Source organism: Daucus carota, chromosome 9 (genome assembly GCF_001625215.2).
Source record: "Daucus carota subsp. sativus chromosome 9, DH1 v3.0, whole genome shotgun sequence".
Classification (NCBI taxonomy): Eukaryota; Viridiplantae; Streptophyta; class Magnoliopsida; order Apiales; family Apiaceae; genus Daucus; species Daucus carota.
In genome coordinates this window covers 34,660,607-34,675,574 of record NC_030389.2, presented here as the reverse complement: position 1 = coordinate 34,675,574, position 14,968 = coordinate 34,660,607, and the positions used below count along the sequence as shown (strand labels likewise).

Genomic DNA, 14,968 nt, shown 5'->3' with positions numbered 1-14,968 from the left:
ATTCTCAAATACACAAGCCATTTTTTAACTTAACTAAACCAAGATTGAGAAGTGTGTCCTTTCAGAAGCATTGACCCCACCAAAATTAGAAGTTCACAAAAGATTGAATATTTAGACAATTGATATTTTGCTTTGAATTATATAATTTTATTAGAACCTTTCTCTTAGTAAATTCTTGGAATATCAAATAAAGAGGTTCATGTTCTCATTATACATGGTTAATCAAATTGGAGTATTGCAGTTAAACATCATGCTCATCACCATCATTCTCCATTTTTATACTGATTTTGTCCATAGTTAATTGTGAACTACCACAGTTTTTTTGGTTGTAGCTCACTTTCTTTAGTATTTAACTCTTAATGTCAAATCCAGCATGTATAGATCTCATCAATATCATCTAGAAAAGAATAGTCCGGGATGGATCATGATGGACAAGGCAAATGGTGCTATGTCAAATCCAGCATGTATAGATCTCATAAATATCATCTAGAAAAGAATAGTCCTGGATGGATCATGATGGACACAACTAAGTTCAGGACAAATGGTGCTATGTCGTAAGGAAAACCATGAACTCAGAGAAAGTTTAGCTTTGGCTCCCAAGATGGATATAGTCATATTAATAGCATTTGCATGTGTTCTATAGCGTAAATACAGAACATAGGTTACGGTTTGCGGCCACTTCCATGATAAATACAGGAGCATTTATTTTTACACTAATTAATAATTTTAATACTTAATTAAAAAAATTATATATATATTTCAATACTTTTATTATATTTGAGAAGTTAATTTAAATATTTTTAATAATAATATTATTAAGATTTGTAATAAAAATTAAATTTAAATATATTAAAAGTTGCAATTATATATAATTTCAGAATTTTCATGTTTATGTTGATCGAAAAGTTTTATTTATATGTTGATTGGTATTGATTTTCTAAAAATTATTGTGTTTTTCAAATTTTTTTAAACATATTTTTATATAAAGAAATGATAGATCATTTAAATTCTTCTAAAAATTCAAAATATTGAACCTGCCAATAAATACCACAAAATAAGAACAATCATAAAAATAGCTTATTTATTAAAACTAAGTTAATTTTAAAAAGATTCATGATTTAAAATAATTAAGGATGCAAATTAAGATAACTTTTAAATTCTTTATGAAACAAAAATTATATGCTTTTTTAATAAGAAAATTCCATCTAAACGTGCACGGGAACAAAAGGACATAGACTCTAACATATTTATGTAGTATGATACTTTTTCATAAGAATAATAAATATACATTTATAAAATCAAATTTGCATTACGTAGGTTCACATGAAACAGTCTCTCTTCATTCCCAACTTATATCTCTCCCAAAATTCCTAAGCATTCTTCCTCGGAAAAAAATCAAGGGGAGGGGTTGCTGACCTGGAGCATAGAGTAATGAAAAATTAACCAGAGCCCTGGCCACGAAGATAATGCCTGGCTTCAGCTGATGTGGAAGCTAAGCTGTCCAGCACACTGTTCCCAATTCCAGTGTTACCATTATTGGAAGTAGATCCTGTCAGCTTGGCTTTTTAAAAAAGAGCACTGGCTGAAAACTGAGGAGAAGGGGTACTATGAGTAATGCTAGACGTACTTTTTCGACCAGCTGTAGTCCATGGACTCTTTTACTTTTGAGTTTTTTGTTATAATGCTCCCAAGTCCTAACTATTACTCCCTCCGTCCCAAATTAACTGTCCAGTTTGACTTTTTGATGGTCAATTTGACCCAACTTTGACTGAAAATTAAAAATTATTCTTTTACAATTTTAAAATACTGAAAAATATATTCTAAAATAAATTTGATAATCTTTTCAATGATATATATTTCATAATTTTATTCAATTATTCAATATACATATTTTTCAGTCAAAGTTGGGTCAAATTGACCATCAAAAAGTCAAACTGGACAGTTAATTTGGGACGGAGGGAGTATATCATTTGATATCTTAAAAAATCTATTTTAATGTAAAATTTCAAAAAGTTACATAAAAACACATATATATAAGTGTTTTATTTTATATTATAAAAAATAAGAACAAGTTTTATTATAGTATCAAAATAATTTTATACACTGGACTTATTATGTTTTGATTGTTACAAGTCATTTGAGGTGAAAAAGAAAATACATTTTTATATATTATTTTCTTTGAAAATAATATATAAAAATGTATTTTTATATTTTAAGTTACCAGTAAAAAGTCAAATCACAATACTTCAGAATAGACGGAGGATGTTTTAGTGACTTTTCACCAAAATTGTATACAATAAAAATCATATATAATTTTAATATTCATATTTGTGGGAGAAATTTATACTAATATTTAAGTCTTTCTCTATTTTAGTCAATTTTTTTATATAATTTTTTTTGGAGTACAAAAAAAAAAGTGGGATATAATAAAATTATAATTTTCAAAGCATACATGGAAAAATGATAAATTTTAAAAATACAATCTAAGATATAAAATTTAAAATCACTTTAACTACAATATGCCAATTTTTCAACTACTTTATCTCATCAATAGTTTATGTTATTAATAATATTATTCTTCCTCTATACAATATTTTAATATTATACAAGTTGATTTGAACCTAATAACTTATGCAAAAATATGTATATCATATGAAATTATATTTAATTTTCTACTACTCTTATAAAAATCATAAAAAATATTAAAGTTCAAAATATAATTTATATATTGTTTTTTTTATATATTGTATCATATAAAATAAAAGTTTTTATTGTGTGTTTGTCTTTATTTTATATTTAATATGATAAAATTCTAAATTAAGATGCAAAACTTGTAAATAAAACAACATGTTAAGGAACTGTAAATTAGAAGAGCCTAGCATTACTCGGGGTACTATTTAGGGTATTGCAATGGGAAGACTCAGCATATATTCAACTTCACACCACTTAATGAATTGTTGATTCATTAAAACTTAATCTAGTTTAAATTGCTTTCATGACTTAAAATAATTAAGGATGTATATTAAGATAACTTTTTGATTCTTAATGAACAAAAAAAAATCTGCTTTTTAACAAGGAAATTCCATCTAAATGTGCACCAAAACAAAAAGATATAGAATATAAATTTTAAACCCTTACATATTAATTTACATACTATGTATTTTATCATAAGAATAATAAATATACATCTATTAAATTGCATTATGTATGTTCACATCCACTGGTCTCACCTATTCCCAACATTGGATCTCCTCCAAGATCCCTAATCATTCTTTCTGAAAAACTAGATGACATATTGGAAATAAAAGCTTTAGTATTTGGTTTCTCCAAAAAACAATGCAAAAAATAAAAGAATTGATTATCTAAGAACTATCTTGGGGGGAGGGGGGTGCTGACCTGGAGCATAAAGTGATCAAAAATTCCAAAGTTACCATTGTTGGAAGTAGATCCTGTCAGCTTGGCTTTGTGAAGAAGAGCAGTGGCTGAGAACTGAGGAGAAGGGGTACTATTTAGAGTATTGCAATGGGAAGACTCATAGCATTCAACTTCAAACCACTTAATGAATTGTTAATGTTGAGGTCCAGGTCAATCTGGGGAATGTTCAAGTTAGCAATGCCATCGAAACCAAAATCAAACATGTTGCTCTGTGCTATGTTGCTAGGAAGCCAAGAATCTCTGAAAATCAGAGAGGCTCTGGGAAATTTTAGTTTTGGCTCCGAAAATGGATGCAGAGGCGTATTACTGGCATTTGCATGTATTCTAGCAGTCATGCTGCTGCAAATGTTGGGTTTACCAATGATTTATTGTGTTGATATATCCGGAATCATATAGATAAGTGGCTCTAAGGGAGTTCGGGTTATGAATGAACCCCTCAAATGCTAGCAAAGAATAGTAAGAAGATGGTACTGCGTCACGGTGGTGATGGGGCCGGCTGGAGTTTTTTATGAGGCTAATGACATCTGTTATACTAATATTGACTTGCCAAGAATTATAGATGATAACAAAATCACCTCTTCTTATGTATTTCATCTTGTTACTAGTGACACTTTCTCCTACGGAAGCAGAATCAGTGGCTAAATCATATGCAGGATATTTTGGAAAGTCTTAAGAGAAAATAGAATATGCCAACTATTCTATACTGTGACAACAAATCTCATATTTTGGTAGCAAAAGATCTAGTTCTTCATGGAAGGATGCCGTAAGACAAACAATCAGATATTTTCACCAAGCCACTATGCAGAAGAGTGTACATGACAAATGTTAAAGGCCTGGGACTACGAAGCAAGTTTAATTTAGGGGAAGCAATATTGTTGGTTTAAACTAAATTAACTTGCAATGTTGAGTCAGTAAAATATAGAGAAATCTGCTCGTATAGGTAAATGTATGGAAACATGAAATGCAGCAAAAGGAATAATTATAAGTAACCATGATTGTAATAAGTTGTGGCCCTTTTGTTGTAATTCTTTCCAGGTTGTATCAGCAGAGCTGAGACATAAGAAATAAACAAAAAGTGTTCTAGTCCTTGATTTTTTTCCTCGGGATATATAGTTCTGTTTCTGTTTTAGTTACCCCAAAAATCCAGCCAGCCTAAACTCTCTATTTATCGTAGCAACTCCCTAATTGTGCTCTAACTGAAAGCACTGGATCACCATAAAACCCCAGACAAAACAATTAGAAAAGCCATACAGGTTTAAAATTCTAGCATGCATTCGGGGAAGCCTTTAGAATTAAGAGTCTACATCAGCATACTTAAATAAACTTTCCACCATACAGGTTTAAAATTCTAGCATGCATTCGATTATTAATCAGGTTGAAAGTTGAATAACGGAAATAAAAACATAAATATCCCAAAGTTTTATTCAATATAAAAGGAAACTAATGATGGCTTTCTGCTCCCTGTTCAATTTGCTCCAGGGAAGAGATCCAAGGATCGGTAGAAGTAACTCCATGTATCTGCCTCAGCCATGTTGGATCTCCTGCAAAATACTTACAGTAAGCAACTTCACACATATTCAGATATATTGTATCAAATTTATATATGATGGCATATGGGAAATAGAATAGTTATGTTTCAATAATTTGATTTCAAAATATTCTCCTGATCGTTAGAATCTCAATTCCTTGTTAAAGTATTCGAAAATAGAAGCCTTATCTTCAAAATATACCACAGGTGGCCCTTGGTCTACATATGATATGTATGTGTGTAGATATTCATATTTCTAGCCTCCATTTAAACAGATCATTAGAGTTTCTGCTAAAGTGTCTACAAAGACAATGATATGATTGCAAACTGAGAGAGAGGGAGAGGGAGAGAGAGAGAGAGAGAGGGAGAAGGGGAGGGAGGGAGGGAGGGAGGGAAGGAGGGAGAGAGCGAGAGAGAGAGAGAGAGAGATAGAGAGAGAGAGAGAGACCTGCCCCAAGCATGGGTGGTTTAAAAACCCCCGCGGCGTCTAGGAACAAAAGGCCTGGCCTCAGCTGATGTGTTAGCTTTGCTGTCCGGCGACTTGGTCCCACTTCCATTGACACTGTAATCAGCCACCATCCCACCTCCAGTCCTCATCCCATTTCGCATGCCAAAAAAATCCCTTGTATGATTCTCACCATACTCCCTGCCAAACATCATCTGTGGCTCCACCATAGCAGCATTATTATTCTGCTCACCAACCAATATTCCATCAGCAGTCTTCCCATTGTACATCATTTCTCCATATGGAGCATTCACCTGATCACAAAAGTATTCCATGCCACTTCTATATCCTCGGGTACCTCCACCACTCCCATTCTGATTGTTGTACATATCAGCTGGAAAGGTACTCCCACCACCTCTGCCACCACCACTCATTCGATCTCCCAAAGCTCCCCCATAGTTATCTAACTTCAATCCACCAGACAAAGTGCTCCCCATGCTATTCATCAGGGTTACATTGCTGGAACTACCTCCTGCCAGCGTCGTCTTTTGAAGAAGTGCAGTGGCTGAAAACTGAGTAGAAGGGGCACCATTCAGAATGTCGTAAGTAGAAGCCCCAGCATTCATCATCAAACCAGTTAATGAGCCGTTCATTGCAAGATCCAGGTCATTTTCAGGACTGTTAAGGTCATCATCCCCATCAAACCCAAGATTAAACATGTTGCTAGGCGCGATGTAGCTTGGAAATCCATGAGTCCCAGAAAAATCAGTGTCTCTGGGAAAATTCAGTTTTGGTTCCGGAACGGGTTGGAGAAGCCTGCTGTTTGGTGGCTGAAAGGACTGAAAATCAGATCCCACGGATTGTCCTAATAAGAGGCTAGTAAATGAATTAGTTCCAAACAGAGAAGGAAGTTGCTGATGGTTGCCTGGAATCAATGAGCCTGCAGTGGTGGCAGGGCTAGTAGCATTTGCAAGAATGCTATGCCTAGCCACCTCTTCAGCAAGTGGCTCACAGAATGAACGGTGAAAGAGAAATCTGTCACTCCTGCAACAAGGCATTATATAATCTTCAAATCACGGTTGATGTATCATGTATGCATAAATAATGAAAACTTTACACACTTAATTCAAGCAACAAATAAAATTAAGTACATGAAAACTTTGTGCGCATAAATAATGAAAAACAAAAACCCGCCAACAAGTGGTTGAGCTCTTGTTTCTCTTGCGGGAGATAGGGTTTGTAGACCCAGCTAGGTTATAGTTAGTTATCTATAAGGTAAAATTAATGAAAAACACAACTAAATCTTATTGTAAAAAAATATTTAGTGATAAATATACATATATACTAAACTATAATAATCAAACATACATATATTTCGTGATAAAAAAAATTATATAAATATTGCCAGAGATATTAACCTTTTGTTAATTCTAATATTTTAACACAAAGACTTGAACATCACGAGAAACACAAATCAAATTTAACCCATCTAATCTATTTTCTTTAAGACAAACACAAGCGGGAATACACTTATACAAGGTAAATGATATTATCATTTTGTAACAAAGATATATTGAAAATGAAATATATAATTCAAAATTCATAAAACAAATCACATCATTAAATATTAATATTAGAAAAATATTTACAAATAGATAACAAAAATATTTATTATTTCTCATACCCATTTTTAATCTAAAATAACCTTTAAGCCTATGTAGGAAAATATAATTAATCAGGTGATAACATTTAGTCGACTCTTGATACTATACAATATGATAGAATTCCTTACTTGAAAAAAACATTGAACAATACTAAATTATAAATAAAATAATGTTAAAATTAAATTATAAACAGTAAATTTTGAATTATATACTTGCGGGTTTATATATTGTAATTGTACAATTTTAAATTACAAAGCACAATTGTCGAAGATGAAAATGAAAATACAGCTTTCAAAACTTATAAAATAATATTAATTTGAAAGTAGTATATTACAAAATCTTGTCACTAGCTTTGGGTACCAAATATGAGAAATGGAGTAAAAAAATAAAGGGATGAAATAGGTTTGTAAATCTATATTTACAGTTCGAAAGATGTTTTGATATAAAAAAAAATTGTTAAATGTAAGCATAAACTAACAATGAAGTGAAAGAAAAAGACAAAGACAATTAAAGGTTCTGTCAATAAATTCATATGTATGTCAGTTGGAAGATGTTCTGATATAAAAACAATTCAGGACTAAATGGACATGTAAAGATTAATTGTGAAATAGCAAGAAATTTAATCAAAGATCGCTGCTGAATCAAAATCATCATTAATGAATTCTAGTAAGTATAAGCGCATCAGTTCAGCAGATCACAAACAAAACAAAAAGCAACACAGGATTTATATACCTAACAGGATTTCAATTAACACCAATATTGAGCATGTAAAGAATTAAAATTTATAAATTAAATGGAGATCTGTGGTATAGCCATCACCTGGAGAAGGTAGTACCACATTTACATATGTAGTCCTTTGTACCACAAGTCTTATGGTGAGCCTTCCAGTCAGAGTGCACCGCGTATGCCTTGTTACACTTATCACAAATGAATTTTTTTTCGCCATGTTTCCGAAAGAAATGCTTCTTAATTCCGGTCAAATCTCCAAGAGCCCGTGAGGGATCGTGATGGACACAATCAGGTTCAGGGCAGATGTAAACCTTTTTCTTGAATTCATGGCTTGTCTTTTGCTTGAGCTTCCAGGGAAGATTGTGTCCTCTTCTGTGAAGCTGCAAGTTCTGCTCCCTTTTAAAACCCTTATCGCACGCCTCACACATAAACCGGTTTGTAGCCCCTAGAGTGTCCGGAGAGAGGGCTATAACCTCAGCATCAGGACCTGTCATTTATATCAAAAAACGGATAAAAACAATTAAAAACCATTTTACAAATTCTTCATTTATTTCACATTTCCAAGTAAGGGTTTCTTAACTAGAAGACTCTTGATTAATTCTAATATACCCTTAAAAAAAGATAACAATGAAAAAAAAAATGGAATCACATATCCACACACACATATATAGAAGATCTTACTAGGATTTCCGGGATGGTTTCTCTTTCTTCTCTGAGAAGCCGCGGCTGAGGGCGTAGAAGAAGCCACTACAGGAGCAGCTCCTTCTGCTGATGAATGCTCAAGTTGTTCATGATGGAAGTTCTTAAGCGCCTCTTCTTTGAGTCCAAACAGGGTTGCAGATGAAGAAGCAGCCATTTTCTAGGTTTTTTCAGAAATTAAAGTTGATTTCCTTAGTCTGAATGAAAAAGCATACAAACCCTCACATCAAGTATGTTAATATATCTCAATAAAAGACAAGGGTGAGAGACCATTTTAACCATGATTACTTGACCCGGGTTATGAAGTCTCTACAATAAGTTTCTAAACTATTTTATTAAACTGAATTTCTAAAGTAATATGTATATGCATGTATAATATATGGTATAAATTTTAATAAATCGAATATGTCTATATATGATTTTTTTAATACTTTAAGTATGTTTATTAAAAATCAAAAATATTTAAATTGATAGATTCTGACTATTTATTAAAAGTATTATCTATTCAAAATATCATTTCAAATTTTAGTTATGATAATTTTCTTAGATGAAAAAGGGTAAAATGAAACTGATAAAGAGGAAGGTGGTGATGAGCTGTGTATTTACGCACCTGGTTTGGACATATGCTGAGGGTCCCACTTACCTTTTTTAAGATATCCGGTCCCACTGACGTTTTAAGCAAATTCTTTTGGTGTCATTTGTTCCTACCAGATTGTGTTTGTTCTCGATTTCTCCGTCCGCCCGTTACACAGTGTAACGTATGAGACTGTAACTGCATGACTGGTACACTCTTCGCAGATGCTTGGAAATTATAATTTTATAACGTATTTTTAACTTTTTTTTAATAAAAATTTAAACGTCAAATTTTTATTAAAAAAAACAAATTTAAAATATATATTATGAAAATATATCTTATAGAAGCCTTAAAATGCGTGCCAAGAAAAATGTAAAAGGACATGGGACAGAAGAAGTAATGGTGTTAAAAAACATCTTCAAACGCTTCTTAGTTAACTCTTAAATATAATATAAAATATTCAATTCCTAGTAAGTTACTCCCTCCATCTCAATTTATAGATCTCTTTTGGAATAAGCACGCATACTAAGAAAAAAGTTGGTTGAATATAATTTTATCTCATTTAACATTAATTAGGGCTGAAAACGAATCCGAGTAATCCGGGTTCGAACTCGGATTCGACTCGTTAAAAACGAATATAATTCGTATTCGTCTGAAAAATGAGCGAATTCGAATCCGGTTTTATATTTCGAACGAATACCGAGTCGAATCCTACCATTCTAGTACTCGGACATATTTATTTAGAGTAGTTCGACAAAATTAAGAGTACTCGAATATACATATTCAATAAAGATACTCGAATCGAATTCGTAAATCCTGTATATTATTATGTATAACAAACATCATATAAATAATATTTATATTAATATAATACTCTACAAATGATTTCACTTTAATTATAGTAGATAATTATTTGAGTATTTTAATTTTTTAATTATCTTCTACAAATTTGAATACGCATATACAAAAATGAGTAATTTGGTATCCATTCGAGCCGAGCCGGATCATATACGAATATTGATATTCGAACTCGAGTCGAATCTGAACAAACTTATATAATTTTAGTTCGAATCCGGACCGAATTCGAACGAGTAATTATATATTCGAGCCAAATCCGACCATAGTGTTGTTCGTACCTATTCGACTCGTTTTCACCCCTAACATTAATTAGTGCATTGATAAGTGAGAATAGAGTTGAGTTTCAAAAAAATCACAATAAATATAGGGATTTAGTGCATTGAGAAATGAGAATAATGTTGAGTTTCAAAAAAGTCACAATTAATATATAGATAAATTTGTATTGAATGAAGAGAGGGACAAGTATTTTGGGACAGATTTTTTTCCCAAAAAAGACTTATAAATTGAGACGGAAGGAGTAATACAAATTTAAAAGTATCAAATCCAACATCTTTATACTTGCTCTCGAGTTTATATTTTATTCTTGTTTGAACTTTAGGAAAATGCTAGGACTCCCTTGTATATACATCAATCACAATCTTCCATGTGTCTGCCATATCATTTGGTAAAAAAAAATTGGTAAAAAATTTTGGGGTACGTATCAATTGGAAATGAATATTTTATTGTAAAAAAATAAGTTAAGATTTATGTAACGGCTCTTAACTTAGAGGAGAGACGAGAGAGAAATATGAGACTCTTAGTGATTTGAAGAGCTACTAAGAATCGCTTGAAGCAGCAAATTCTTTCTCCCTCCTCAAATTTCAATGTAAGAGCTCATTTAAGGGTCTTTTGGAGATACTGTAAAATACTTATAGTTATTTTTATATTGGCCATAAGCTTCATTTTTAAGTATTGCAAAAGAAAGAGCCGGCTGATACGGGCCATGCAGGGAGGCGTAAAGCACCTCTCTTCTATGTGAATCCTTTTCTTTTGAACAATTAAATCTATAAATGTGTTTTTTAATGTTGAAAAATGAATTGTGATGTCAAAATAAAATTTCTATTATATATAGATTCAGAACAAGATCAAATAATCTATATTTAAGTAATTTTTCAGTCATTTTTTAAGGAGTAAATTACACTTTGCACCACGTAACTATGAGGGCTTTTTCGAATTGATCTTAAATAATTTTTCTTATCAGAACACACCCCACTTTTTAATTCTCACCTCACTTTGCATTTTTTTGACCATCCGCCGTTTTGATGGACCGTTAACGTTAAGGAAACCAAGGGTATAGTAGTAATATCAATTAATTGTCTCCTTCAATTTGACCTCCTTCCTTTCTTTTCTGTTATCGATGTTAAGCGGCACCGCCGCCTAACAACCATAAAAGAAAAAACAACCATCACCTCAACCTCCCCCCCTTACACATCTTCCGCTCAAGTCCTTACCTTGTCTCCTTCTGTCCAGCCACTTCCTATTTGTTAGAAACGCGACAAAGTGTAAATTACTCTTTTTAAAATTATATGAAACAAAAAGTATCTAATTTATTATTTCTCTCAATTTTTCCACTTCTATGCTTATCGGACAAATATAGCAACATCCATACTTGGTTTTATATTTAACACCAAGTATAGCATGTTTATTTTGAAACCAAGTCATCGCATCGTGTATATTTTCATCGGATGCTTTATTATATTATAACTATAACGAACTTTTAGCACGTCTATTGGACTTGTTTTAGAATATATGAGAGGCATATTAAATTTTAGGATCCATATTTTGTATTTCTAAACCAAATCAAAGGCGCTCAATGTATCTCACTTTAAACACAAGATTGATAGGGAAGATGTATGCAGACAATACATATTAAATAATTAATTCGTTTAAAACTAAACTTAAATAAGAAGGTCATATGTAGAAGTCAATATATTTTCATTAAAAAAATATTTAATTAAAAAAATATTCAATAATTACATACAAAATAAAAAATTTGGAATAATAGATAATGAAGTAGTGGTAATATTAAACTTTTAAAAATATATTAGTAAATTTATTGAAATAAGTTTTAAAAGTGAGGAAGTCGGTTATAAAATGGCTCTACTAATCAACAATTAATCAACCAAATTAATTTTACTCATATTATGAAGAAGATATAATATACCCTCGAAGCTGGAAAAAAGGGAACAAAACATGCAGCTTCAAAGAACAGGACACAGTATACCCGGGAAGCTCGAAAGAAAAGTAAACCATGAAATCAAGAAAAAGATTTACATTTGCCCTGAACTTGGTTGTGTCCATCACCATCCGTCAATGGCTCTTGGAGATCTGACTGCAATTAAGAAGCATTTCTTTCGAAAACATGGTGAAAAAAAATTATCTTGCCATAAGTGCAAGAAGAAGTACGCAGTGCACGCTGACTGGAAGGCTCATGATAAGATCTGTGGTCTGTGGAACCAAGAATTACAAATGTGAATGTGGAACTACCTTCTTTAGGTGATAATTATACCAATAATCCCTCTTTGATTCATAAATTTTGTTTTATAATTACATGCTCACAGGTATTAATCATAATTCTGTTTAAATGGTTTTATTTAACTTGTTTATCTCTGCTTGTGATCTATTGACCGCTCTCTTTAATTAATAAACAAGTTGTCAATGTTAGTTATTCAGGGATTCATGGCTTCCCAGGCTACACAACACCAAGCAAAATGTTTCGTGTTGGTTTCAAGGGCGGCGCTGCCACTTGAACTGCCCTCAGAATGAACTGAATCTCAACATTACCAGTTCATTTAGTGGTTTGATGATAAATACTGGTGATGAGGTTTCTGCGTGTAATATTCTAAATAGTACCCCTGCTCCTCAGTTATCGGCCACAGCTCTTCTACACGAGGCTTCCCTGACAGGATGTGATTCCAATAATGTAGCTCTTGTGAAGAGCATGAGGAGCTCTTGGTCTGATGGAATGAAGGTTAATACATATGGGGGAGCTTTGGGAGATGGCATGAATGGTGGTGGCATCACCTTTGGAGTAGAAACGTACAACAATCTGAACAAGTCTTAAGAAGGGGTTTTAGTAAACGTAGTGATACGTGCTCATAATTGTGTACAAAAAATTTATATATGATGTGGCAATTTAGGTGAAATGTTTTAATTGGGGCATTCCAATAAAATTCACAACATATCATTATGTACAAAATTTTGTACAGAATTATGTACACTATGCATTTTCCTCTCGGTAAACATATACTCCCAGCTAAACAGCCTTACAGTGAAATAAAATGAATTTAATTATTTCTCTTTATCTTTGTGAGTTATTCCTAAGCAAATGTCCTACTCAGAATGGATAATAGAAATAGAAAGTCTTAAATGTATATTTTTGGGGAGATTGTTAACATTTGGGATGCAAACAGGATTGTTTATATATTATTTTAATTTTTCTTTTTTTTAAAATTAAATTTAAAAAAAAAAATTCAAAATAAATTCTGAAACTATACCTTATATCTACTTTTAAATGTGTTCCAACATAAAAAAACTTTTAACAAAGGAATAGGACGAAAAGAATTTTATAATAATATATATCAATTATCGAATACATACCTTAAATCATCCAAATTATTAAATACGACACCCTAATTTTCTGACATTTTTTAATAATTATAACAAATAATTTTTAGGGCTTTTTTTATTCATAACCAAGTTTTCAATCTTATTTTCAAAAATACTACCTTCTCCAATCTTATTTTCAAAAATACTACCTTCTCTAAAATATTTTCAAAAATACGGTGGTTGCCATATATGCAACTACAAATCCTGATTTCAAGTTACAGTTTTCAAATGTCATATACGGTTGCATATGAAGTTGTATTCAGTTGATTCTATTCTAATCTAATGGGCCCGCCAGGGCCACCCATACATCAGTTGTAACTTATAGTTTTCCGTTGCATATGAGGTTGCATGTAACTTATAGTTTTCCGTTGCATATGAGGTTGCATGCAACCTCGTATGCAACCTCATATGCAACTAAATGCAACTGAAAACTGTAATTTACAACTGATGTATGGGTGCCCCTAGCGGGGCCATTAGATTCTAATAGAATCAACTGAATGCAACCTCATATGCAACTAAATGCAACCTCATATGCAACTGAATGCATGGGTGCCCCTGGCGGGGCCATTAGAGTGCAATAGAATCAATTGAATGCAACCTCATATGCAACTCAAAACTGTAAGTTACACCGGATGTATGGTGTGCCCCTGGCGGGGCCATCAGATTACAATAGAATCAACTGAATGCAACCATATGCAACTGAATACAACCATATGCAACCATATATGCAACTACAAATCCTGATTTCAAGTTTCAGTTTTCAAAAAGATTGTATATTTTTGCAACCACCGTATTTTTAGAAAATATTTTCAAAAAGATAGTATATTTGAAAGATTTTAGAGAAGGTAGTATTTTTGAAAATAAGATTGGAGAATGTAGTATTTTTGAAAATAAGATTGAAAAAACAGTATACAAGGTAATTCCCCTAATTTTTAAACAAGCCCGTTCATGATTTCATGAGAAAACTAAATTTAAGTAAAATATTTTCATTATTTTGAAATCACTTTACAAAAGTATTATGTCCTTAATTGCGATTAATTATTCATTTTTATAAGAAGTTAAGAAAATTAAGTTCTATAAGAAAATTTATTTATAATCATAATTGTTATATTGTTCAAATATAATATGTGAAATATAATTAATATTAAAATTAAAAATTAAAAATATGAGATATGAAATTAATCTTGAAAAGTTTGGACGGGTAAGTGGGAATGAAAATGAGAGAAGGAGCATGAAGCATAAGAAAATGAGAGGTCCATTCTATGTTTAAGACAGTTTTTCTATAATGTGCCCATGAGCACATACGAAGTATCAAAATCTACGAATTTGGATTAGTTTTAATTGACTTACAATGATGGACCTTCCATTTACAACAACCGTAGCAATGA

General features: G+C 31.8%; 2 protein-coding genes across 2 annotated transcripts; one reads left to right on the top strand and one right to left on the bottom strand.

The window, feature by feature from the left end:
• Positions 1-5,431: 5,431 nt before the first annotated feature.
• LOC108201495 (protein indeterminate-domain 12-like) lies at positions 5,432-8,657 on the bottom strand. The gene is made up of 3 exons (XM_017369776.2): positions 8,483-8,657; positions 7,892-8,288; positions 5,432-6,452 (listed from the first exon to the last, which is right to left on the bottom strand). Exons 1-3 carry the CDS (start codon positions 8,655-8,657, stop codon positions 5,432-5,434), a joined length of 1,593 nt encoding a protein of 530 aa, XP_017225265.2.
• Positions 8,658-12,164: 3,507 nt separating this feature from the next.
• LOC108201494 (protein indeterminate-domain 12-like) lies at positions 12,165-13,035 on the top strand. Its single transcript, XM_017369775.2, has 2 exons — positions 12,165-12,442; positions 12,645-13,035. The coding sequence occupies exons 1-2, from the start codon at positions 12,165-12,167 to the stop codon at positions 13,033-13,035; spliced, it is 669 nt and encodes a 222-aa protein (XP_017225264.2).
• The last annotated feature ends 1,933 nt before the right edge of the window (positions 13,036-14,968 follow it).